The 23,385-nt window shown below is 44.4% G+C and overlaps 2 protein-coding genes across 5 annotated transcripts; one reads left to right on the top strand and one right to left on the bottom strand.

Moving 5' to 3' along the window:
* Window positions 1-1,064: 1,064 nt before the first annotated feature.
* ppp3cb (protein phosphatase 3, catalytic subunit, beta isozyme) lies at window positions 1,065-16,350 on the bottom strand. Of its 3 annotated transcripts, none has more exons than XM_084674060.1 (14): window positions 15,902-16,350; window positions 9,714-9,914; window positions 8,624-8,748; window positions 7,970-8,081; window positions 6,604-6,749; window positions 6,264-6,403; window positions 5,224-5,301; window positions 4,536-4,630; window positions 4,113-4,238; window positions 3,908-3,985; window positions 3,736-3,820; window positions 3,526-3,623; window positions 2,987-3,034; window positions 1,065-1,745 (listed from the first exon to the last, which is right to left on the bottom strand). In XM_084674060.1, exons 1-14 carry the CDS (start codon window positions 15,948-15,950, stop codon window positions 1,567-1,569), a joined length of 1,560 nt encoding a protein of 519 aa, XP_084530186.1. In that variant the 5' UTR covers window positions 15,951-16,350; the 3' UTR covers window positions 1,065-1,566. The 3 variants fall into 3 exon arrangements, with proteins under 3 accessions (XP_084530186.1, XP_084530273.1, XP_084530358.1); XM_084674147.1 differs by lacking the exon at window positions 15,902-16,350 and adding an exon at window positions 15,333-15,398; XM_084674232.1 differs by lacking the exon at window positions 2,987-3,034.
* A 731-nt stretch (window positions 16,351-17,081) lies between these two features.
* ube2d2 (ubiquitin-conjugating enzyme E2D 2 (UBC4/5 homolog, yeast)) lies at window positions 17,082-22,517 on the top strand. Of its 2 annotated transcripts, none has more exons than XM_084674357.1 (7): window positions 17,082-17,366; window positions 18,657-18,720; window positions 19,686-19,717; window positions 19,826-19,903; window positions 20,229-20,334; window positions 20,935-21,028; window positions 21,367-22,517. In XM_084674357.1, the coding sequence occupies exons 1-7, from the start codon at window positions 17,343-17,345 to the stop codon at window positions 21,410-21,412; spliced, it is 444 nt and encodes a 147-aa protein (XP_084530483.1). In that variant the 5' UTR covers window positions 17,082-17,342; the 3' UTR covers window positions 21,413-22,517. The 2 variants fall into 2 exon arrangements, with proteins under 2 accessions (XP_084530483.1, XP_084530565.1); XM_084674439.1 differs by lacking the exon at window positions 17,082-17,366 and adding an exon at window positions 17,873-17,894 and having other exon boundaries at window positions 21,367-21,593.
* Window positions 22,518-23,385: the final 868 nt, after the last annotated feature.

The raw sequence follows: 23,385 nt of genomic DNA, 5'->3' as shown, positions 1-23,385 counted from the left end.
GAGTACAGTCATGACAAAAAAAAAAACATAAAGAAAATACACAAAATAAATACCCAAATGAAAAAAAAAAATTATGTACAAAGAAATTAGCATCCCTAAGTTAAGTAGAAGCGAGAAAAATATTAGAACTTACCATAGTGAAACACAGCACAATTATAATTTTTCACATTATCAGAGAACTTAACCGCATGCACTGATGCATCTTTAAATGCTTTTACAAATAACCCTCTTTGACTTCTGGCCGTTGCAGCAAATCTTTTAATGCAAACATTCCACTTCCTTGGTCAAACAAAACACCAGGTTTAGGTGGTTAAAAGAAGTTTCATTAAATAAATAAATTATTAATACAAAAATGATAATCCAGTCCGGACAGAATATGCAAAAAGTCTAGAAATATAATACATGGAATGGACGTCACTGTTCTATTCCACATGTTTCCTGTACATGTGCCTTCCGTGTTTAATTGTCCATTCTGTGTTTTATTTCTGCCTTTGTTACTAGGTCAGGCTCGATGGGTACACATTGTCTCTGAACAGATATGAGGTCTGTGGCTATGACCTTGTCTATCTTATGGGGAATCATCTGTCTGTTGTACTGCACTGTGAGTCTACTGCATTCCACAGTTTTTTTTCTTCAATTGTCTGTCCAGTTTGGTAATAAATAAGTGAATTTCCTGGTATTCTCTTTTAGTACTAGTAGCAAAACATGCTTGGATTGCAAGATCTTCTTGTACGTTTGCAGATGAAAACTCAATTAAAATGTCACCCACATAGATAAGAACTCATACCATTTTGCACACACACACACCTACAATCACACACACATAAACGCACAAACTCCCACACACTGTATGACAACAACCATCCAATCAATATTTCTAGCTATGTCCTTAGAAAATCAAGTAAATGACACCAACCAGTCTTATAAACAGCTTCCAGTTTAGATGCAAAGAGGAAACAGAAATTCACAGGCAGTGTCCCCTCCCCCCTCGCACCCCCCCACCCCCCTCGAACCCCCCCCCCCCCTCGCACCCCATCCCACCCCAGTGCCCCACCCCTAGCCCTGATTCCAACCCCGGTTATACCAATCTATGCCACCTGAAACTGCCAGTCCACCACACAGAATATGAACAGTATAGCTCTTGTTTAGCATTTGTACTTTTTCTGTAGATCTTCCTTGTGTGGTCAGGTGGTGATGGGACTTGTAGTTTGTCTTTCTGTAGAAGCTGGTTAGTCCAAAAGAGGCCTCATTCAGCCTTTCATGGCAGAGTTCTGCCACACCCGCATGCACACGCACGCTCACAGACAAGCACACACACACACACACACACACAGATCTGGCGAGCAACAGGAGGGGTAGGGAGAGAAGAGGTTTATGTGTGTGCGTTTGTGTATTATTGTCTATGCACACGTTCGTACATATCATTTCTGCATATGAGTATTTCCAAATGTGTTTGCACTAAGTATGCCTACTGTGTATGTTCTGCTAGTGTATACACTGCACGTGTGTGTGTGTGTGTGTATGTCTGTCTGGGTATGTATCCATCTGCGTGAATGTATGTGTGTATCACTGTATATTGCTGTTGTTATCGGTGCCATTGGGCTCTCCCATGTTCATGCGGCCCATGGACAGACCCACGCTGTTGACCACGTCTCTCCTGGGGGGCATGCGCTCGTTGATGCGGTCCAGCCCCTTGGCCTCCTCGAAACTACTGATCCTGTGTTGAGGGGAGAAGCCTCGGATTGCTGGGGAAAGAACACACGCCGTTAGTGGACTGCACACACACACGCCACTCATTTCCAGACTGTGACACAGACAGGTCATGTACTTTACCAATGGACCTGGGTCAAATGTATGTATCAATCACTGAGACAGTTGATAGTATTTGCTTCAATGTTCTGAATGGACTAAACCAAGACCAGCCCAGGTATATTTTCAAATGGTATTTGACCCAGGTCTGGTAAACAGATATCAAACAGAATACACATACAGTACAAACAACATAGCTAATACACACCATTACCAGTTCTCTAGCCTACAGAACTATACTACACAAACATGAGACTAGACAGTGGGTAGACCAAACACAATAGAACAATATACAAGACACAGAATGACTGTAGTCAAACACGTAAAACCACGGACCCACTGTAATCAGATAAGAAATTGAATAATTATTCTACAAAAAATCCTGTTCACATTCATGACATGATCTTCTCAGTCTTAGTATAGATACAATGCAGGGGGCTGCATTGGCAAACCACTTAGTCTGGTGGGAGGATTATGTGTGTATGTTCGATGCAAACTGCCACTTGGTAGAAATTTTATGACTCCTAGAATATGGAGTGAGGTTTTGTGTGTGTGTTTTTGCAAACACATAACAGTCAACTTGGAGACTGCACCGGCAATGCGTTTTTTTGGTCATCATGAAATCATGAAATGTCACAATTTAGAAAAGATCCAAAGCAGGAGCGGATATTGGTTCATGTGACTGGGAATAAAGTTCATCAACCCGATGTGGCCTATGCTCACTGAAAGCTATGTGTGTAGGAGGGTATATTTGTGCATGTGTGTTCACACTCGTTGGAAATGTGTGCGCACAGGCACACATTTGGGATGTGTGTGTATATGTGTGTGTTTTTATTTCCTGAGTGCGGTCAAAATTAGGAAGTGTGTGTTTGTGGTGGGCCGGGCATAAGCAGAGTCAGGCGTTACCATGAACAGTGCTGTTAGATTAGCTCAATGCATTGTGGGTAAGTTTATGGTATCATGGCTAGTGGATGGGTGGTAGATAAGGACTCCATCACTTATCTCTGTCTTTTTTCTTTGACAGACACACAAACACACACACACACACACACACATACACACATACTCTCTCGCTCACTCTCTCACTCATTAACTCTACAACCCCACCTCTCTCTCCACCTTTCTTTTATTCACACACAGGCACACAGTGGAATGAGTGGATACAGTGAGCAATTACCTTCAGCGTCCTCAACTGTCTCGATGGCTTCAATGGCCTCAATGGTAGCTGAGGGATGCAGAGAGACGGATAGAGGTGGCAGAAAGAAAGTAGAAATGGAAAAAGAAAGAGAGCAAAGAGAGAGATAGGGGCCATGGAGAGAGAGAGAGAGCGAGAGAAAGAAAGAGGGGGTTGTTTTACTCATGCAAACGCTCACAGCGGCACACAGAGGCCGTTCGAGAGGGCGCTTGGTTGCTAGCGTGTCCTGCAGCTAGCGTTAGCGCCCGTCGGCACACACTCCCTCTGTCTCTCACACTCTTGCGCTCTCTCGCAGAATCTCTCTCTCACTCACACACACACGCACTCACAACCAGCCGCCGTTAGTAGTCCTGTTGGTGAGGTGACGTGAGGTGAGGGAGTGACAGAGCACGAGTGAGTGAATCAGTGACAGAGCACGACCGATAGAGGATCTGACAGAAATAAAGAAAAAAGTAAAGGAGAAAAGGAAGAGGAGCCATACGCTCATTGTGAGTGTGCACTCGGGTGTGTTCTGAACTCACCACTCTGGAGAGTCTGTTTCCCTCCGGATAGTACTCCGCTGGGCAGCATGCCTGTGGGGGTCAAGCCCTTCAGGGTCAACACGTTCTCACTTTCCTCCCTGATAGAGAGAGACGGGGAGGGGGGAGAGAGAGGTGGTGAGAAATAGAGAGAGAAACTTGAGCACATCTGATAATGTGCACTCACAAACAAACACACACTGTCTCACTCACCGTAGGACAGAGAACATTTTTGCCATCTTCCCAATCGCTCGGATCTTGTTCTTGATGACCTCTTTCCTGGCAGCTGCTGCATTGGCTGTAAGATAACAAATAAGACATGAGGACATTGCAGAGGACCAATCACAAGGTCCAAATCATGAGTAAAGGGGTAGGTCCCTCTTACCGTCATAGATCTCGTCCCCATCGTTCATGAGCTCGTCATCAGAGCAGATACTGAGAACGTTCACCAGCATCTCGGTCACTGTGGAATGGTGCACACGTTAAGAGTCAGACGTGCGTGCAAGGGTGTGCGTGAACAATACAGAACAACTGAAAAAAAAGACTGACTGTGTGTCTGCGTGTGTGTGTGTGTCTGAGCTGTGGTCCACCTTTCTCTCCCACGAAGGGCAGGGACCAGGTGAAGACATCCATGAAGTTGGGCAGCCAGTAGGGATGAGGAGAGCAGTTGAACTGACGGATGTTCATCACGTTGTTCTCATACTTCAACACCGCCGCTGAGAGAGAGAGAGAGAGAGAGAGAGAGAGAGAGAGAGAGAGAGAGAGAGAGAGAGACACTGTTACCGTGTGTGCTTCAGAGGTGTGTGTGTGAGTGTGTGTTTGAGGGGGGGCTCGTTTGTCTCTACATGTGCACGCTTGTAAAGAACTTGTGTGTTCTTGTTTGAGTGAGGCATGTGCTTGCACCAATCTGAATGCATCTCTGCATGTGAATGTGTGTGATTGTGTACGTGTTGTGTGTGTCTGTGCAAAAAATGTACTGCCTGTGTGTGTGTGTGTGTGTGTGCATGTCAAACCTTTGTTGTTGTACACGTCCAGGTAGTTGGGTGCAGAGAATATAGTGATAAGAGAGGGGAAGCCTGTGGTCTGACTTTTCCTGTACATCCGGTACCTTCATAGGGGAGGAGATGGAAGAGGGGGCAAGGTGAGGATGAGGGATAGGTGAAGAAGAGGAAGAAGGGGAGGTGGATGGAAGTAGAGAATGAAGGGGGCATGAAATGAAAATGGAAAGCAGGATAAATATGAAGAACTGAGAGTTTAAAATTGACATAATATAACGGAAACTGATTGACTTCATAAACGCTGCTGAAGAGAGGGAGTTCAATTAACAGCCTTGGCTAGGTTTCAGGAGAAACTATAAAAGTTACACAATCAGGCTGCTGGCAGTATTTCCATGAGTGGTTGACATTTGGTGAGGTGACGGGTTACAGGCGCTGCTATTGATAGTGTATTCATAGTAAGGAATGTCAACATCGCAGTATCAGCTAACAAACTTGGTGTGTTTGAGTAATGCGATCCGTTAAATCCCTGAGTGTCTGTAATGTAAATATCAAGGGACACAGGAAGCTAGAGACACAGACAGCAGCTTTAACACAAGGCAATTCACCGACAGTGTGCAGTATCCATGTTGTTCATGGGAAGGTGTAGTTTTTTTTTTTGCTGCGTTCTGTAGATCTGATGTTCCCCTGACAACGTGCTACTCACCCAGCATCCTGCGCTTCATGCGCCCTGATAACTGACAGCAGGTTGTTGGTCTGTAGGAACTCGCACACCGCAGGGTAACTGGAGACGAGAGAGGGAGGTGAAGAAAGAGGAAGGTAAACAACAAGAGGGGGGGCGGGAAATAAAGAAGGACAGAGGAGGGAGCGAGAGATGGAAAAAAGAGAGGAAGGTGAACAAAGAAAGACGGAGGTAAAGAGAGTTTGAGAACATTAAAGGGCGGGGGAAATGGAGAGAGGGATTAAGACACATAACAGTTAAGTCTTAACCAAACCTTGACTCTGTCCCAAATAAGCTTCCCCATGGAAAACTAATACGTACAAATGAGTATTGGTAGTAACAGACTTAGATTTCATTCACTCTTTCACCACCAGGTGGCAAAAAAGAGTATCAACTGAACAATAGAGGTAAACAATGTTAAGGGGAAAGCCAAAGCAAACAGCAGTGAATATAGTGCAGTTAAATACCATACTAGTCTATCACTGTCTCCTAATAACCGCTTTGTGTCATCTTAAGCTCTTTCTTTCTAAATTCTCCTTTCTTAATATCTCTTTTTCTCCAGCGTTCCATCCCTCTAACTCTTCTCTCACTGTATCTTAATTTTCACTCCAAATCTGGCAGTAGTAGCCAGTTGTCATGGAAACAGTACAGTGCAGTCTCCCTAGGGATTCTGGGATATCGTTTTATGCTGAACTGTCTGTGTGTTTGTGTGTGTGTGTGTGTGTGTGTGTGCGTGTGTTTGTGTGAGAAGAGAGAGAGCTGTAGCTGTAGCTGTACTGGCCAATATTTTCTGTCTGATATACAAACCCAATTATTCCTGGATATTGCATTTTGGAGAGTGCTGGCTTTCACATCTCTCTGTTCTCCCACTACAAACACCAACAGGCCCACCAAGTCCTGATGAATCTCACCATTCAGGGTTGGTATGTGTGTGTGTGTTTGTATGTATGTATACATAATATACTAAAATGTGTGTATGTATAATATACTGTGTAAATGTGTGTGTGTGTGTGTGTGTACTGTACCTGTAGAAGTAGGAGCAGCCCCTGACTGTGTTGTGTCCAAAGTATTCTTGTGTTTTCTCATTGCCAAAGTCCTCCAGAGGGTCGGCCCACAGGAGGTCACACATGGGCCCGAACGCCGGAGGCTCTTTGAACCGGTCCAACTGGGCCACACAGAAACAGGAGAGAATCACAACCACACATACACACTCAGAGAGTCGTCTCCATGGCAACTACAACCACACAGAGGGGAAGCGGTGTCACATCGTGGGGGAATCACCATGGAAACCGGCATTCATCGGAAAGGTGTCTGTGTGCTAATGTGTGTGTTTGGGTGGCAATAGTGAGCAGTGCTTGCCTATACCTTCTTTATGTCGTCAAGTGTGTGTATCTCTGGCGAGAGACCTCCGTGGACACACAGGAACTGCTGGTTCATCAGGGCTGCCAGGGGCAAGCAATCAAACGCATCCATACAGGAGTCATAGACCTGCTCCGAGTACTTGATCTTACCTGGGGGCAGACCGAGACAGAGAGTGAGAGGGCTAATATAGCAAGAGAACAGGAGAAAGAAGAGAGTAAGGGAGGGGGGGGGACTAGACAAAGAGAGACAAAGAAAGATCAAAAGAGATACAAAGAAAGATAGATAAAAAAGAATTTGAAATGGGGGAATGGCAAGAGCAAAAGAGATGGGATAGATTGAGAATGACATAGCAAGGGAAGGATTAAGAAAACTGAGTGAGAGAGAGGAAAGATGGGTCAGGGTGAAGAGATAAAGAGATGTGATAGGAAAGTAAGAGCAAGTTGAACTGAAACACTATAAACTGCAAGATCTGAACCATTATAAATTTGAGCTTTGGATATGCCCATGGATGTGTGTACTGTTCGTGATGTGTTTGTGTGAGTGGTTTAGTTAGTGTGTTTGTCAGTCTCTCCATCTGCTGAGTGTGGAGAGAGTGCTCATTAATACCCGCTCACCAGTCTTCAGCACAGTCCTCACACATGTAAACACACACACGCACACACTCATGCATGCACACACACACACTTGAATGCATACAAACATACTCATAAAGACAAACACATGATACAAGATACAATCTCATGAAAAGGCATGCACATACACACATACACACAGAGCAGATGGTAATTGAGGGCGCCCACTATTCGCCATAAGCATCAGGGGAAATTAGCCTGTTCGTCCCATGGCCAATCACATTCCGTAGTCTATGTCCCTGGGCCAATCAGTGAGAGACAAATTAATTTCCTGCTAATCACCTGCTCTATGACAGGCCACTGTCATCTTGAACCAAAGGAGAAAGGATAAGATGAAGGGAAGAGAGAGGGAGGGAGGAATAGGCAAAAGAGGGAGGAGAGGAGAAAATGAGAGTGAGAGAAGAAAGGGTAGAGTACGAAAGAGAGGGAAGAAGTAACAAAGAGGAGAGAATGGACAGATGACAAAGGAATAGCATGAGGAGGGATGAGAGAGAGAGCAGGATGAACAGAGGAATGACAGAGAAGTGGAAACAAAAGTCTAGTTCGATGAAAAGGGTGGAGAAAGGAAGGTGAGAAAATATTGAACGAGAAATGGGATAGAAAGTGATAGAAAAGACACAATGAAAAGAGAGGAAATCATAATAAAAGGAAAAAACAATAAAGGGATTGAAAGGAACTGAGTGAAAACAGTGAGGAAGACAAGGGATGGGAATGTAAGTAAATGGATAGATACTCACATTCTTGTTTGAAAGTGAAATATTCTGTCAGGTGTCTACATTCATGGTTTCCCCGTAGAAGAAATAACGTCTTTGGGTAAAGGATTTTCAATGACCACAGATACAACACACACTGAAAGACAAAGGAAAAGAGAGAATGTCAGAAGAGCGGTAGAGAGACATAGGAAAGGATGTCACAGGCAGGCAAACATTGCCTCCCATCTGTGAAAGCAGATAAGTCGTTTGTTGTGTCATCGTGCCATTGTAAGGGACAACATTTAAAACATTCTGATGCTTATCATAGAAAAACAGAGGTTTATCACATGTCTCTGTTCCATTAATGATCAAACAAGTCTTGTTGTGTGGCACAAGAAAAATAACAAGATGAATCAATATAATATATTAACTGCACTGGTTGAACAGATAGCAATCATCGTTTTCAGTAAATGTGCTCAATACAGAACGCTGGAAAAACTAACGTCTACAAAGTAGCACTAAAATCTACATGAGAAGTGGATTCAGAGTATCTACTCCACTCTACCACTTCTATACAGTATACTATGTAGAGTGCTGTAGCACCTGTAATGTGTACTTAATATTATAATAGTAGTGTGCTCTAGTCTAGGTAGTATACCCTATAGAGTGCACTAGAGGGGGTTTTGGGTGCCTACTCACCTCAATACTGAAGTAGCCCCGGTCCACATAGTCCCCCAGGAATAGGTAGCGTGTGGTAGCAGGGGACCCGCCCACCTCAAACAGCTTCATCAGATCAAAGAACTGTCCGTGGATGTCGCCGCAAACTGCAATGCAACGCCTTGCAATGTTAGTACAACGCTTTGCCAATGTTAGTACAGTTTGAAGTTATCAGGGATATCCCAACTAAATGCAGCCCAGTGTCAGACCAACGTTTGACTGGCATGACACTGACGTAAAACAGACGTTAGACTAACAAAATGCCAACGTGGGATCAGCATCGTAGAATAATTACACACATCAAAGCGTTTTGGACCAACATTTCACCAAAGTTGAACAAGCGTCACCACAAAGATGTATCCAGAGCTCAGATGTGCCTCTCATTCGGCCTGGTTGTCTGGCCGTCAGTGGCCCTGTACTTGTGAAAGCCCAGCTGCTGTGTTCTCGCTCTCTCGCTAAGTGGGATTTGAGCCCATGTGGAAATGTTATCACCTCATTTGCATTTGCATGCTGATTTAAACATCGCACACAAACACTTTGTGTGTCTTTTTTAGCCTTTATACTCATTCTTCGTATTAGTTCCTGTCCTCCTTTTCTCCCATCCTCCTCCACTGCTCTCTTCTCTTTGCCCCTGATCTCAGTTTATGGAGCATCACACTGGTGAATATTGACATAGCCGCCCATGTTGTGAGTAACATTGATGGTAGCTGATGTCATCAATGGAGCCAGAGAGGACATCCTGGCTTGTATTGCCACAGCAGGACGACAGAGTGAGGAGGGGTCAGTCAACCGAATGGATCAATCAGTTGTTCATTGATACAGACTGTATGAGCCTTTCTACACTGAAGTCTTGTACTTTCACTCTCCTTTCCCAGCCTCCTGTCCTTCCCCATCCTCCATGCACTATCTTGTTCCTGCCTTCAGTGTGTGTGCCTCTGCACCTCCCAACACCCCCTTAGGGGTGATGGTCAAACTCGATATTGAACATGCCCCCCCCCACCCACATCAAATGATCTGTCCTACCTCCCCCTCTTCTACCTGCAACCCGCCCCCCCCTCCTTCTCCTCTTCACCTGTGACGGGCGCCTCAATGTCCAGCATGGTCCTCTCCTGGCGCAGGATGGCCGCGCCCTCGTTGATGATGCGCATAGCCACCGCCTCCTCCAGACGGCCCTCCTTGGTCAGGTGGGCCTTGAGCAGGTCCACCCGGGGCTTCCCCTCGCCATCGAACACCTCCTTCATGCTGAGCCGGTGGCTCAGGGGGAATGGCACCGCTGGGGGGGGAGGGGGGGAATGGCAAGAAAGAATGAAGGAAGGAGGGTTGGAAGGATTGGGGGGAGGGAGGGAGAGAAAGAGCAAGGCAGAGGGAGGGCGAGGAGGGGGAAAAAGGAGAAAAAAAAGCAATGAAGCGAGAGATAGGGGGTGGGCGGTAAGGGTGGAAGAAAAGAGGAGGGGTAGGAAGGCGAGCCAGGAAAAAGGAGACAGAAAAGGAGGGAGAGAGAAAGAGATCAAGAGATGGGTGGGTGGGTGGGGAGTGTGGCAGGAGAGAGGGTGAAGAGGGAGAGAGAGATTGAATTCCCATCAAACACACAGCATACCACAGGGACACAGGGCTACACTCTATGTTCTTTATATCACACCAGGATGCTTTCCCATATTCCAGCCTCCATCTGTAAACAACATCATCACAGCATCGACAGAGCAAAATTCATCTCCACTCTCATCGTTAGTGGACTGCTGTCACACCTCCTAGACACAGTAATAGGGTGTGCTAATGTGAATATGTTGAGTGTACACTTGCACACAATGTGTGTTTGTAAGTGAGTGTCTGCGTGTGTGTGTGTGTGTGTGAGCGAGAGAAACAGAGGAGAGACAGAGAGCAGTGCATTGTGTCAAATGTATGTTGCATAGCATTGCTGTCTGTCTGTTAGTGTGAGTAAGTCTGTCTCGTGTGTGTGTGTGTGTGTGTTATGGTTGCTCAGGCTGAGTTATCGGCCTCCGTTCTGCAGCAGCGTTTTTCTTACATAATGAAGGCCCCCAGGGCACCACTGGAGAGTGGGGGCTGACTGACGAGGGGAATGATACAGCAAGAGCACACAGCTGCACGTGAGTACACACTCGCACACAAACACACACACATACACACACTGGAATCCAAACTGGAAGAGGCACAAACATGTAATGGTGCACGTAGGCATAAAAGATGACGAATGCACACATACACACACATACACACACAAACACAAACCGCACACACACACAAACACACACACATTAATGTATTGTTCTGCAGGATCCACAGAGTCTCCTGGAGCCCCACCAGTGCTAACACAGATAATGGCCTAGATCACACCCAGGAACAGGAAAAGTAGGCCTTGTTCTCCCTCTTTTATCTCTCTCATTCTTTCTCCCTCTCTTTCTCTTTCATCTCTCTCTCTCTTTACTGCGCTGCACTCTTTTTCCATGATGGTCCGATTCTTTTTGCTTCTCCTGAGCCTCACCTTGTATTTGCGCCTTACCCGGCACCAGACCCTTGCCCATTACCAGGGACTAACACCCGACAGCCCCCCGCTCCCTTCCCCACTCCTCACCCCTCTATCACACCCGTCACAAGGGGGCTCTGGTGTTCAGTCACTGCAGAGACCATAGCTCAGTAAGCTGAAGGCAGATGAAAAGGGTTTGCAATTCATAACCTTAGAAAGAGACTATCTACATTCATAAAGCCTGACCATAACATTGTTTTACGGAAGACAAGATTAACACCTTTGGGTGTGTGTGAGAGGATTTCAGAGGGTTGATACTGGATGTAGGGGGAATCAGATGGCTGAGCGGTTAGGGAGTCGGACTATTAATCAGAAGGTTGTTGGTTCGATTCCCGGCCGTGCAAAATGACTGGGTCCTTGGCCAAGGCACTTCACCCTACTTGCCTCGGGGGGAATGGCCCTGTCCTTACTGTAAGTCGCTCTGGATAGAGCGACTTCAGAGCTAAATGTAAATGTAATGTACAGTATGTATGCGTATGTGCGCAAGATGTGTGTGCATGTAAGTACCCAAATGCTGTGTGTGTGTGCACGGTAGTGTGTGAGCACGCCCAATATCAAACTGCAATGGTGAGAGATATGTAAAAGTAGGGCAGGTTGGAGAAAGAATGAAGAGGAGCAAACATCATGCTGCTTAAACCACCCAAATACTCTGGAGGTAAATTGCATTTAGAAGTGAATAATAACCTTGGTCTAATGACAGTTGGAAACATAAAATGTCCATTTGTCCTTTGACAAAACCTTCCAATCTAGCATCTGCTGCAGTTACACTTCTGACAGCACAGCATTCTCCTGAGACAATCGTGTGTTAGTTTGTCTCTTGGTTTTCCCATGTGACTTTACTGTTGCTGGATCTGTGTGTGTGTGAGAGAAGAGAGAGAGTGAGAGAGAGAGAGAGAGAGAGAGAGAGAGAGAGAGAGAGAGAGAGAGAATACGTATCCAGCTCCAGTTGTTGACTAATTCTGATGATGTGTGTGTGTATGTCGGTGTAAGTGCATGCACAAAGTTTGTTGTGTGTGTAAATGTATTGCCCACTACAGAACCCCCCCAGAACACAATCACACACATCTCAGTAGATACTCATCCCCACCGCCTGTCTCGACATAAATAAATGAAGGGGTGCAGGAAAGGGAGGGAAGGAGGAAAGAATGGGAGCAAGCTACAAGAAGAGAGAGAGAGAGAGAGAGAGAGAGAGAGAGAGAGAGAGAGAGAGAGAGAGAGAGAGAGAGAGAGAGAGAGAGAGAGAGAGAGAGAGAGAGAGAGAGAGAGAGAGAGAGAGAGAGAGAGAGAGAGAGAGAGAGAGAGAGAGAGAGAGAGAGAGAGAGAGAGAGAGAGAGAGAGAGAGAGAGAGAGAGAGAGAGAGAGAGAGAGAGAGAGAGAGAGAAGGGAAGGGTGAGTGTGTAAAGTGTGACTGTGAAGGGGGTGTGATGGTGCACATGCGCCAGTACCTTTGTTTGACCCAAATCAGCTAAAACAGATCCACGGGTCTTTGAAGGTGGGAATGAAGTGTGTGTGTGTGTGTGTGTGTGGGGAAGGGGGGACTTGTTTGAAGTTATGCAATTAATGCATGCTGCACACATGAAGGACTATCTGTGTACATGCACTCACACAAACAAACACAGTACTTGCATACAACATACACACTTACACACACACTTACACACACACTAGGAGAAACAACGGCCCATCCCCTAACAGCATGTCCTCATTAGACAATCCCTCTCCTCTTCTCTCTTTTTCCTTCTCCCCTCCTTCCTCCCTCCCTCTTTCTTTCTCTCTCTCACTCTCTCTATCTCACTCTCTCGAGTACCCACTCTTAAAATAAACCGCCCTGCCACCCTACCCACAGGACTGGGAGGTGACTGTCAAGGTGTAACCCTCTGACTACGTGTACCCCCCCCCCCCACCTTCTGGCACACAACCTCAGAACACACACTCACAGAACTTCCTGGGTAACCTAGGGGACACCATGTTTGACTAGAAGAAGACATGCCCAGGGAGCCCTAAGCCACGCTGAGGGCTCTGTGTGTGTCTGTGTGTGTCTGTGTGTCTGTGTGTGTCTTCTGTGTTCGTACATGTTGGAAAAAGAAATTGGGTATGTGTGCATGAGACTTACTGAATATTTTTGTCATATCACTTTCATCTATCAGCTGGCAATCACCTAAATACAAAACTGCATGACTCATGAGGAAAATACTGCAGGCAGCAGTTTTCCTTCAAAAGTGGGCCATCCAATAGCCCTCTGATGATTTAGTTTAGTAAAAAATCAGTGGGGCAGAACAGCTATCAAACTCAGGTCATCCAACTATGGACACAATAGCTGGCTGAACTGAAGGTGGCCAGGTGCTATCTAGCTAGTCAAGTGCCAGACTGAATTTGACTGTAAAATGGTAACTCATCACAGGAGCTGGGTTTACCAAATCATCTCTACTACATCAGTCCTCTCCCTCAATGTCAAAAACCAACATATTGATCATGGAACTAACCGGGACTAAATCCACTGAACTTCAGCACTGACAAAATATAAGAAAATCCACCAAGGCTTTGCACAATGGTTATTTCCTAATTTCAGAACAACTTGATAATGTCCTCCCACTTGTACTGTCAACCAATAAAACTGCAACTAAATGATACTGTGATCCCATTGGTCAGGGGAGATTCTGACTGTCACCATGTGACCTTTTCCATCTCTCTCTTCATCCCCTTCACCTCCTCCCTGTTCCTGTCACGTCCTCTTCTTCTCTCTCTCACCTCGCCCCCACACTCGCAGTCCAGTGCCCTCATTCATCTGTGCTACTAAGCTCTCCTTCCAAAACCCCTCTTCTATCCTACTATCTTGTAGTCTTCTTTATAAGTGCCCATGTAGTCCTACAGCTTTAAACTGTTCGTCCAACTGTCAACATATTTCTATGTCTCTCTTCCCCATTCCATCTTCCTTAACCAGAAAAGTATATGTGATGGCCTTAGTCGTCACCTCCACTGCATGTATTTTGTGGAGTGTGTACGAACGTCGGCCTATGGATCACTGACAGCTTGGTTCCAACAGTACACTGGGTTGTAGTGTACTGTTGGAACAGTAAACTACAACCCAGCTGCGTTCCAACACACAAATTCACGTGCGCACGCAACCACACGCCACACGTACTCACTATCTAATATAAGTGCGCGCGCATGCATAGCGCACAGACATCAAACAAGTTAACGCACACGCAGATACACGCGCGCACGGAAAACCCGGGCATGCCCACCCCACGAGTCAATCAGTCTTTTTTCTCTTGTTACAGCAGATATCCTGAGTTAACAGAAGCATTGTTGTATTGTTACTGGATGCGTGCATGGCCACGGTTGTTGTGACCCTGTTAAATATGACAATCTGCGCGAATACGGTGTGATGTGCTATACTGGACATCCTTAACTTGTCTGCAGCCCACGCGTAAAAGCCGCTCTCATACATGTGTTTCAATATTCCATAGTCCAATGATGCAATAACATCATAATAGCCTCCATGCGCCCTTAACAAAAACAATAGGCTTCAATATGCTGTTACGCAGTTGAGCATTCCAAAACTCCATTTTGTCTCTCATTTGACTGTCAGTGAAACAGACAAACCAGGGAGGCCGATATATATAGCAAGAAGAGACCCTACGAGCATAGCCTATTCGCGCGAATGCACATCATTTCTTTAGGCGAAACGTACAAGAGATCAGAGAACACTTCAAAGCCATGGTCCTTTATCAATGAAAAAAATAACATCTCAACAACGTGGATGATTTTAAGCGTTATTGTAATGAAACCATGGATCGAATTTGGGTCTCTCACAGAACCTATACGTTGTCACCCAGGAACATCCAAATGAATAAATTGTCTGACCATGAGTTCATATGTAGACACAGCCGATGTAGGCCACACTATAAAGCACGTAGGGTTGAAAGCATTCCAGGTCAAAACGTTCCGATTTTGACAACATAAGGGATCTCATAAAAAAAATCAGGGTCGCGAAGTGACAAATCCCAAAGCATCTCTCTTTTCACATCGTTGCATTCACGAATCCATAGGCTATTAACTCATGACACAATCGCATCATCTGACATACACGTTCGCACTGTGTGATTCAAAATTGAATACGCAAGCTATAATGAATAACAATTTTACCTTTGAGTCTGCCTTTCGCTGTCATCGTCCAACTGCCAGAAATGTTTCATTGGAACGAGATGCTAATCTCTCTCTCTCTCTCTCTCTCTCTCTCTCTCTCTCTCTCTCTGTCTCTCTCTCTCTCTCTCTATCCCTCTCTCTCTTGGGTATAACCTATTCTGTAACAGTACACGTACCCACCACCAGGCGCTGGGCGCGTAAATCAAGCTCATGCAGCATCACCGTCTCTCAGAGCGCACAGCGCCTCATTATAAGGGGGCATTTCCTTTAAGTGCATTCTCATTATTTATTCGGAGACAGATCTGACAATAGTTCACAAAATGGCAGAAGACTGTCATTCCAAAAGGTTTGGACTGTCAATAAACTTGACTGGATTTGTTGGTACAGCTGTTCCCCGACAACCCCCACCTTTTTGAAGCTAAAGAGAGCAAGTGGCTGCGACCAGGTTCAAATATGGGTTAAATGGATGGCATGTAGGCTATATACAGCAACATTACTGCGTTTATGAGGCCAAAAAATATACACAGAGACAGTCATCACTGTATAGTGCGTGCGCGTGCATAGCCTACATTTAATCAACCGGTCGTCGGGGTTCAAGCTCGGGCTGCTGTCGGACATCCTTGGGTGCTTCTGTCTGGGGCCAAGCAAGTGGTTTGGGGTCTTCGTGTAGTCGTAGAATTTGCTCGGTTGTGGGGTGCGTTTGCTGCAATGGCATCACTCGGTGTCTCCGTGCTGTCTCAGACGAGGGAAGCTTGCTGCGGTAACCGAAGGACTTGCTATACCTGCCTTCTGTATCATATTGAATTCCGTGTTGGGATGGGATAAAGACTATTGAGAGTTTGGAGAGAAAATACTTGGGGAGATGCCCGAGGGAGTGGGAGAGCGAGAAAAGCTCAGGCTTTCTCCTCACTTCAGGACACCCTTCGTGCACTGTGCGACGACACCCCGGAATGGCGAAAGGAGGAACTCCCACGCACAAAATGCAGGGACTGCCTCATACCGCCATCATGTGGACGCATTATGGGGCTTTCCCTTAACACTAACCCCTTATTTTGTTTGTGTGTGTGCGTGTGCGTGTGCGCGTGCGCTTGTGTGTGAAATATATCATTTCGCGTATAGTCTTGGACAATAGTAGGGTATAGAATAGGCAAGTACTGCTCTAAAGCTTCCATTTTTGCCATTTCACATGTCGAATGACTAAGTATAAAATAGCTCAAATACAGTATGGAAAATATTTGTTCATGTAGGCCTATATGAAGGTGTGAATCAGCATATACTTTAACATGTATGCCTTGCAATATTGTCTGCACTTTTGTTGACATTAAATTGTTTAATGTGACATGAGCGGACACTTCCTGGAAGTGCTAGCTGCATACTAGCGATTGGACCATGTATTATTCTCAAATCACTCCGCGTGTAATAAACTTCACAATATGTTTCCTAATGTCCTATAATTTTTAACCACGTAATTTCAAAATGCTCAAATTAACTGTTAGAAATAAAAGCCCACATATATCCTATACTACAATTGTAAAATATGGTGATGTAAACCATTTTCTAATACCTTTCTTAAACTCACATCAATGCCAAATATATACTTGAAAGCCATTTTGGTTCAAACAATCAATGTGTAACACTCACACCCCGTCTCCTTTCCAGAGCCGGAATGACGTCAATTGCACTGCTATGTTCTCGCATCGCAATCCATGGGACTGAAAATCTGTGATGGATGCGCATGTTGGCGGAAGGGTTTCTACGATCAGTGCTGAATGAGTGGTTTGGTAGCCGCTGCAGCAGGAGGAAGGACCGCGGTTCTACCCCCTTGTATCTTTCAGTTTCGCCTTAAAATTAGATCGGCAACCTTTTCTTAGAGTGATCAGTAATATCCATATTGAATTAAGGTGTTGGTTGATATATAGTACGAAGTATTGCCCCTCGGATATAGCCATCGACTGAAATTTCAATCGAATATAACACGTTTTCGGTGACAGCAGCGCTACTAGCACAACAATGGCTCTGAAAAGAATTCACAAGGTAAGAGAAGGAAGTCAGCGACGAGGCCCACAGTTTCGCGGTTTGAGTAAACAAGCTAGTCCTTTTTATTGTTGTAATAATTACATAGATACGTTTCATTGACAATGTTGTAGATATCGTGAATTAAATATCCAGTTTGTTTCTATCAATATGGTAACCAAGCCGTTATATCCATTCTAGGCAGCTAGCGCTACATTACTAGCTTGTACTACTAGCAAGTGAAGTGCCTGCCAGTGCCGTGAAGCAATGCGCCTTGTTCGGTCAGCCGCTAACCATACATGGCCCCCGCAGTAGCTAACTGCCTACACAACAAGCCAGCCACATTTTAAGTGTTAACGTGAATAAGTGCGTTCTGCAACAACAACAAAAAGCTAAACATGGAAGGAAATGCACAATCCCAGCTAACCCTGGTTATGTATCGAAAGGGCCTCGCGCCAGCTAACAAGCTCTAGCGACAAATGGCAATGACGTTGCTAGCCAGCAAGCTAACGGTTCTCAATCCCGATGCGCTGAAGCCAGCGAATATCGGTATTCTAAAGACAAGATATGTAGCTGGCTATGCTAGCTTTATAGCCATCCCTGTTTTGACGGATTAGTTTAAAAACTGGGACCCCGAGAGCGTTTTTGTCTAGCCAGCTAGAGCTAGCTATCTATCCAGTTCAAACAGTTATGCAACGATGTCGCTGACAGGTTTAGACTAGGTTGGCAGTTTCAGTAACAAGCACTAGCTAGCTACAATTACAAACAGCTACTGTACTGTAGAACTATTGTAGCTAGCTAACTCGCTTATTCAAGTTGTGTGGCATTCCAAATTTTACATTAGGTAGTATCTGGCTAGAATGTCAAACCATCACTGGAACCTTGTAAGCAACCAGTGTGTGGTAGCAGGAGAACGAAAACCAAACACCTGCTTTTACAACCATATAGCGCTTGTTTAATTTAGGCCCAATACTTCCACCAAAACTATCCGAGATTTGATTTTGGGAAAACTATATTTGGATAATTCAATGAAAATTTGGGAATGGGTTAAATGCTTGCTTACTGATGTGAAAGTAAATTCTGACCTGATAGTTCATGTTCACGTATGAATTTCATTGCAGCAACAGTGGTCCTGTAACTTATTTACATGACAGTCATGTACCTACGATGTGGGTGCCTTCTGCCTATAATTCGTTGTTTGGTGCCAGTCATTGTTTATGAACTCTTGTTTCTTCCCAATCATTGCACACTTCTGTAATAATTAGGTATTACCTGAGTGGAAACCACATTTTGTCTTTTCTGTCCCTCCAGGAGTTGAATGACTTGGCGAGGGACCCTCCAGCTCAGTGCTCCGCAGGACCAGTAGGGGATGACAGTAAGTTTGTTAACCATAGCCACTAGTGCCAGTGGTTAGTTTGTAACCATAATAAACTATTAATAGAGCTCAGTTTATGCTTATAACCTTCAGGCAGAGAAGACATTAAAATGTTATTCATCATGAGTTACTGTGATGTTAGTACATTCTATTTTGTGACTCAATGGAAGTAGATTTGAGATTTTCTGAGATATTAGACTACTTCTGTCTAAAGCTCTCAGAAGATTCGAAGGAATCAGTCCTTCTCTAATCTAATGATACATAGTCATCATAGTTAATTAGAACAAGAAAGTTCTTGTTTTACCACTAATTGCTTCACCTCTGTTACCTCACCTACAAGACCAAGTGTCCTGTATTTTTCAATCCAACAAGTATTTCTTAGTACCTGACCACAGTGGGGGCTTTTTTTTAGCTTGCAATATTAAAGCAATGGGGTTATTGACTTTTAACTTGTTAGTGACACCACACTGACACTCCTCCAATCAGTGGGAGGAAATGAAGTCATCATTGCAATGATTAATTGATTATGGATTGTTGTTACCAAATAAGAGATTATGTCCAATATGTAGCAGGAACTAAATTGCCAGGTGACTTTAATGGATGACATCTTGTGACAGAGACACATCAGGCCAAAGGACTGTGGGCTCATCATTAGTCTTTAACCTCAAAATATGGATCTGAGATTCTGTTATTCGGAGGAACCTCTCTCTGATCCATGTCTTAAACAGGATAATAGGAAAAGGCCCTTGTCATTTTTGTAATGATGTCTGTATTATTTGCTTAAATTCCATGCCCATTTGCTTAGTTGCTCTAACCACAACTGATATATCTGTCAAGGTCTATCTGTTTTTATAATAGATAGGTCTAAATGCTTCTGACATGGCCAATTAAGATGTACAAGTGCAGGTTACACGCCCACTCTTCCTGTAGCATGTCTGACTCTCTTTTCTTTCTCTTTTTCTCAGTGTTTCACTGGCAAGCCACAATAATGGGGCCGGTAAGTTTGACAGCTTCAGAATAACAGTGCCATCTCTCACACAGCCCAGAGGAGATTTTTTTTAACATAAACGTTTTAACATTAAATTATTTTTTCTCTTCCTTTCAGAATGATAGTCCTTACCAGGGTGGGGTATTTTTCCTGACCATTCACTTTCCCACAGACTACCCCTTCAAACCGCCAAAGGTGAGACTGCATGGGCTCAAGCAGGTGCATGTGCTGCATGTATGCTCAAAAACAGAAAAAACATGCTGTGTATTCGTCAATCCGATGTGTCTCTCTGTTGATGGTGCAACATGCAGATTTCACATTTTTAATGCACACTGACATTATTCAATGAGGATGGTTTTTGTGTACGCAACCACATTTGACCCAAATTTCTACCTCCTAATTTTGTTTCATTTTCTCATGCTCCCACCCTCTCTCTGTCTCTCTCTCTCTCTCTCTCTGTATGTCTATCTCTCTCTCTCTGTCTCTCTCTCTCTCTCACACCTTCACACTCTGTTGCCAGGTCGCGTTTACAACAAGAATCTACCACCCAAATATCAACAGCAACGGCAGCATCTGCCTCGACATCCTGCGATCACAGTGGTCTCCTGCTCTCACCATCTCCAAAGGTACGCACAGCCGTAGATCACACCTTTTGATCGTCTACTTGCGCTTTGAGGTATAACATGCAAAATGGAGATTGGGTAGTAATCTCATTTACACCAACCACTAAGGCAGTTGAGGCCATGGTATATCTCCACACACTGCTTTACATCAGTGATTCACGATATGTGGTAGGAAGAGGATATGAAAGCACTGTAGTATGTGTTTCATTCCAGCTATTCACTCGCCTTGGCTCTGTCTGTGCTTGCACCTTTTTATACGCATTGGACTGTTGCCCTGCCTCCTGTTCCCTCCTGCCTCTGTCATAAAGGGGAGTTACGGAAAGCAGACAACGATAAGGGGGAACACCCTCTTAGAATGAGAAAGTCTGGTGTTTCCTCTAGTGTGCACGTATAGCGTGCTTCTTCACTCAAATTGGCAGACCAAAGAGTCACCATAACCATATCGTATAGGAGTTATTGTATATGTATTTACATGTCTTGGTAATTGCCAGTCTATGGTTAGTCTGTTCCTCGGTTCAGAACCAGTACTAAAAGTAGCTTGTTGTATGTGGTTCTGAGTGAAGGTTCCGCCCTAGTAAAACTAGACCTGGTCCTCTTTCTCAGTTCTCCTGTCTATCTGCTCTCTGCTGTGCGACCCAAACCCGGATGACCCTTTAGTACCCGAGATCGCCCGCATTTACAAGACGGACAGGGAAAAGTGAGTATCTGAGTGGCTGGACTGAGCCCCTCTCATCCAAGGGTCCATCCAGCCCTTTGACAGTAGAGAGTTGTGGGTAGTATGTCTGCAATACATTACTGGGTGGGGAACTGTTTGAGACACCTATGGTTTGTTTGATTTACCTCATGAGCGTCAGCTTAGTTGTCACAGCTCTGTTACACAAAAGAGCATAAATCAGTTGTACATTTAAGTGTTTGCAAGTGTATTCAAACCCTGGTCTGGAACACTACATTTTATCATTAGAAACTTTGACTTAGTGATGAAATGTCCTCTATAAATGAGCAAAAAGACTGACTCCCTCTTCTCTTTACTTCCAGGTACAACAGAATAGCTCGAGAATGGACACAAAAGTATGCAATGTAGTGTTGGGGTAGAGTCATCGCAAACCACCTCAACATGTAAGGTTAGGGGAAGCTTCGGAAGAAAAGAAAAAATAACAACGAAAACGAAAGATCTTTGTTGATTTCCATTGGAGTGCTTACTTTGAGCCACCCCTCCCCTTTACCAGAGCACCTATTAAATTCCATACTTTCTCCCTTCCTCATCCCCCGAACCAGGCTGCCATGGTGTACATATTCTCAAACTGCAAACATAGCCCTCTCTCCTCTTCCTCCTCCCATCCACTCTCCTCCTTCGCCCGCTCTCGATCACTTTGTAGGGTGCTAGGCTCCTCCCCTTCCTCACATGGGCCTGCCTACCTGCATCCTCACTCACTCACTCCAAGTGTTTATGACTCTAAAAGCATTCCTTATCATTTGTTAGACTAGGGGACCGTCTTGTTCTTTTGTCTGGGAGGGAGGGTGGGAAATGGGGTTGGGGTGGTGCCGGGTGGGTGGGCATGGGGGACCTGACTGAGGGGTTTGTACACTCACCACCCCCTCATCCCTGTCTCTGGTTTTTGGAGGTGTTCAGGTGATTTCAGGAAGGCCACCTCACATTGTGTCGAGGGCACTTTTGTACGAGGAATTCTTTTAAAATCATAGCAGGTTATAAATGAAAGATGCATTAAAAAAAATATAAATAAATGGTATGGCCTTTTGGTCTGCTTTCAGATTCTATGAAAGGACATGAAGTGATCCTCTCATCCCTTCTATTGTCACCACATTACTTTCTGGTGTGAGAGCGCACACACACACACTTAACGCCCTTTTTTTCACCACCAACACCACCTTTGTTACAAACGGGAGGTTCTGGACCAGGTATTTAAGTAAACATTCTTAGTTTAACCCGTGTTTCATAATGTTTTCCCTATAACTCTTTAGGTTGTTTTTTTTTGTTGTGTTCTTTATTTTTTTTTATTTTTTTTTTGCTATTGTTGAATTAGAGGCTAACATCTGCAAGGCTGTGGGACTGGCTTGGGCTCTGGGTGCGAGGGACACATGCTCCTCACACAAACTCTGTATATTGAATTACCCGAGAGGCTCGTTGAGCTTTGTGTGTTGATTAAACTGTGTAATAAAAACCATGACCCCAGCGTCCATAGTTGATTTTCCCAGCCTGTAACACTTGGTTCTTGGGAGGGTCCAAACGATTGTGTTCCATGATCTTGGACATTGTATTGTCCATCTTTCAAGACGGCTACATTTTCAGAAAACCTTGACAACAAGTTGAGGAATGGTTTTATAGAGATTTCTGTATTATATGATGTTGAAATGTGCAGACATTCCTTGATTTTCCTAGTAGCTTAAGCACAGTACACCTTAACAAATAGTTGCAGTCTTTAAGATATCTATAATGTCTTTAAGAGTCTATAATGTCTTTGAGATCAGAAATAAAAATTATTCTCAAAAGAAATATTGAAACAGGTCAATATACTAGTATTCGTTCAGGGTTGAACCTATTCAAATACCCATTGATACCACAATAGGTTTTTAATTTGAGAGATTGGCGTATTGACTCCAACACTAATCTAGCACCCCTGATTCAAATAATTAGCTGGCTGATCAGGTAACTTCGTGTTGAATCAGGTCAAATAACTGGTTGAAGCAACAACTGGCAACCAACTGGCAGGTAGCTCTCCAGGAACAGAGCTGGAGGCCCCTGCTCTAAAAAAGACAAATTTGTAATAATGATTTGTGTACAAAAAAGTGACAGAAAAAATACTATAGTTCATATACTCAAAAATGGGTAGATAGAAACTCACTTGATTTGATAGTTGCTATGCATGGCGAGATAGAACCTCTCGCTCTACAGGTGCTTTTTGTATCCGTGACCCAAGCTAACGATAAGATATATGGTAAGGCTTGAAACTATTTTATGACATCATAATATGTATCTGATATCCAAGTTGTGTGAAAATCTCACGAGTTCCTAAAGTGAGTTTGATTAAGTTTAAT

The sequence above is a fragment of the Hypomesus nipponensis genome, chromosome 1, assembly GCF_054491055.1.
Source record: "Hypomesus nipponensis isolate SF chromosome 1, ASM5449105v1, whole genome shotgun sequence".
Taxonomy (NCBI): Eukaryota; Metazoa; Chordata; class Actinopteri; order Osmeriformes; family Osmeridae; genus Hypomesus; species Hypomesus nipponensis.
Note: the sequence above shows the minus strand (reverse complement) of the source record. Positions and strands in the feature narration are given on the sequence as shown.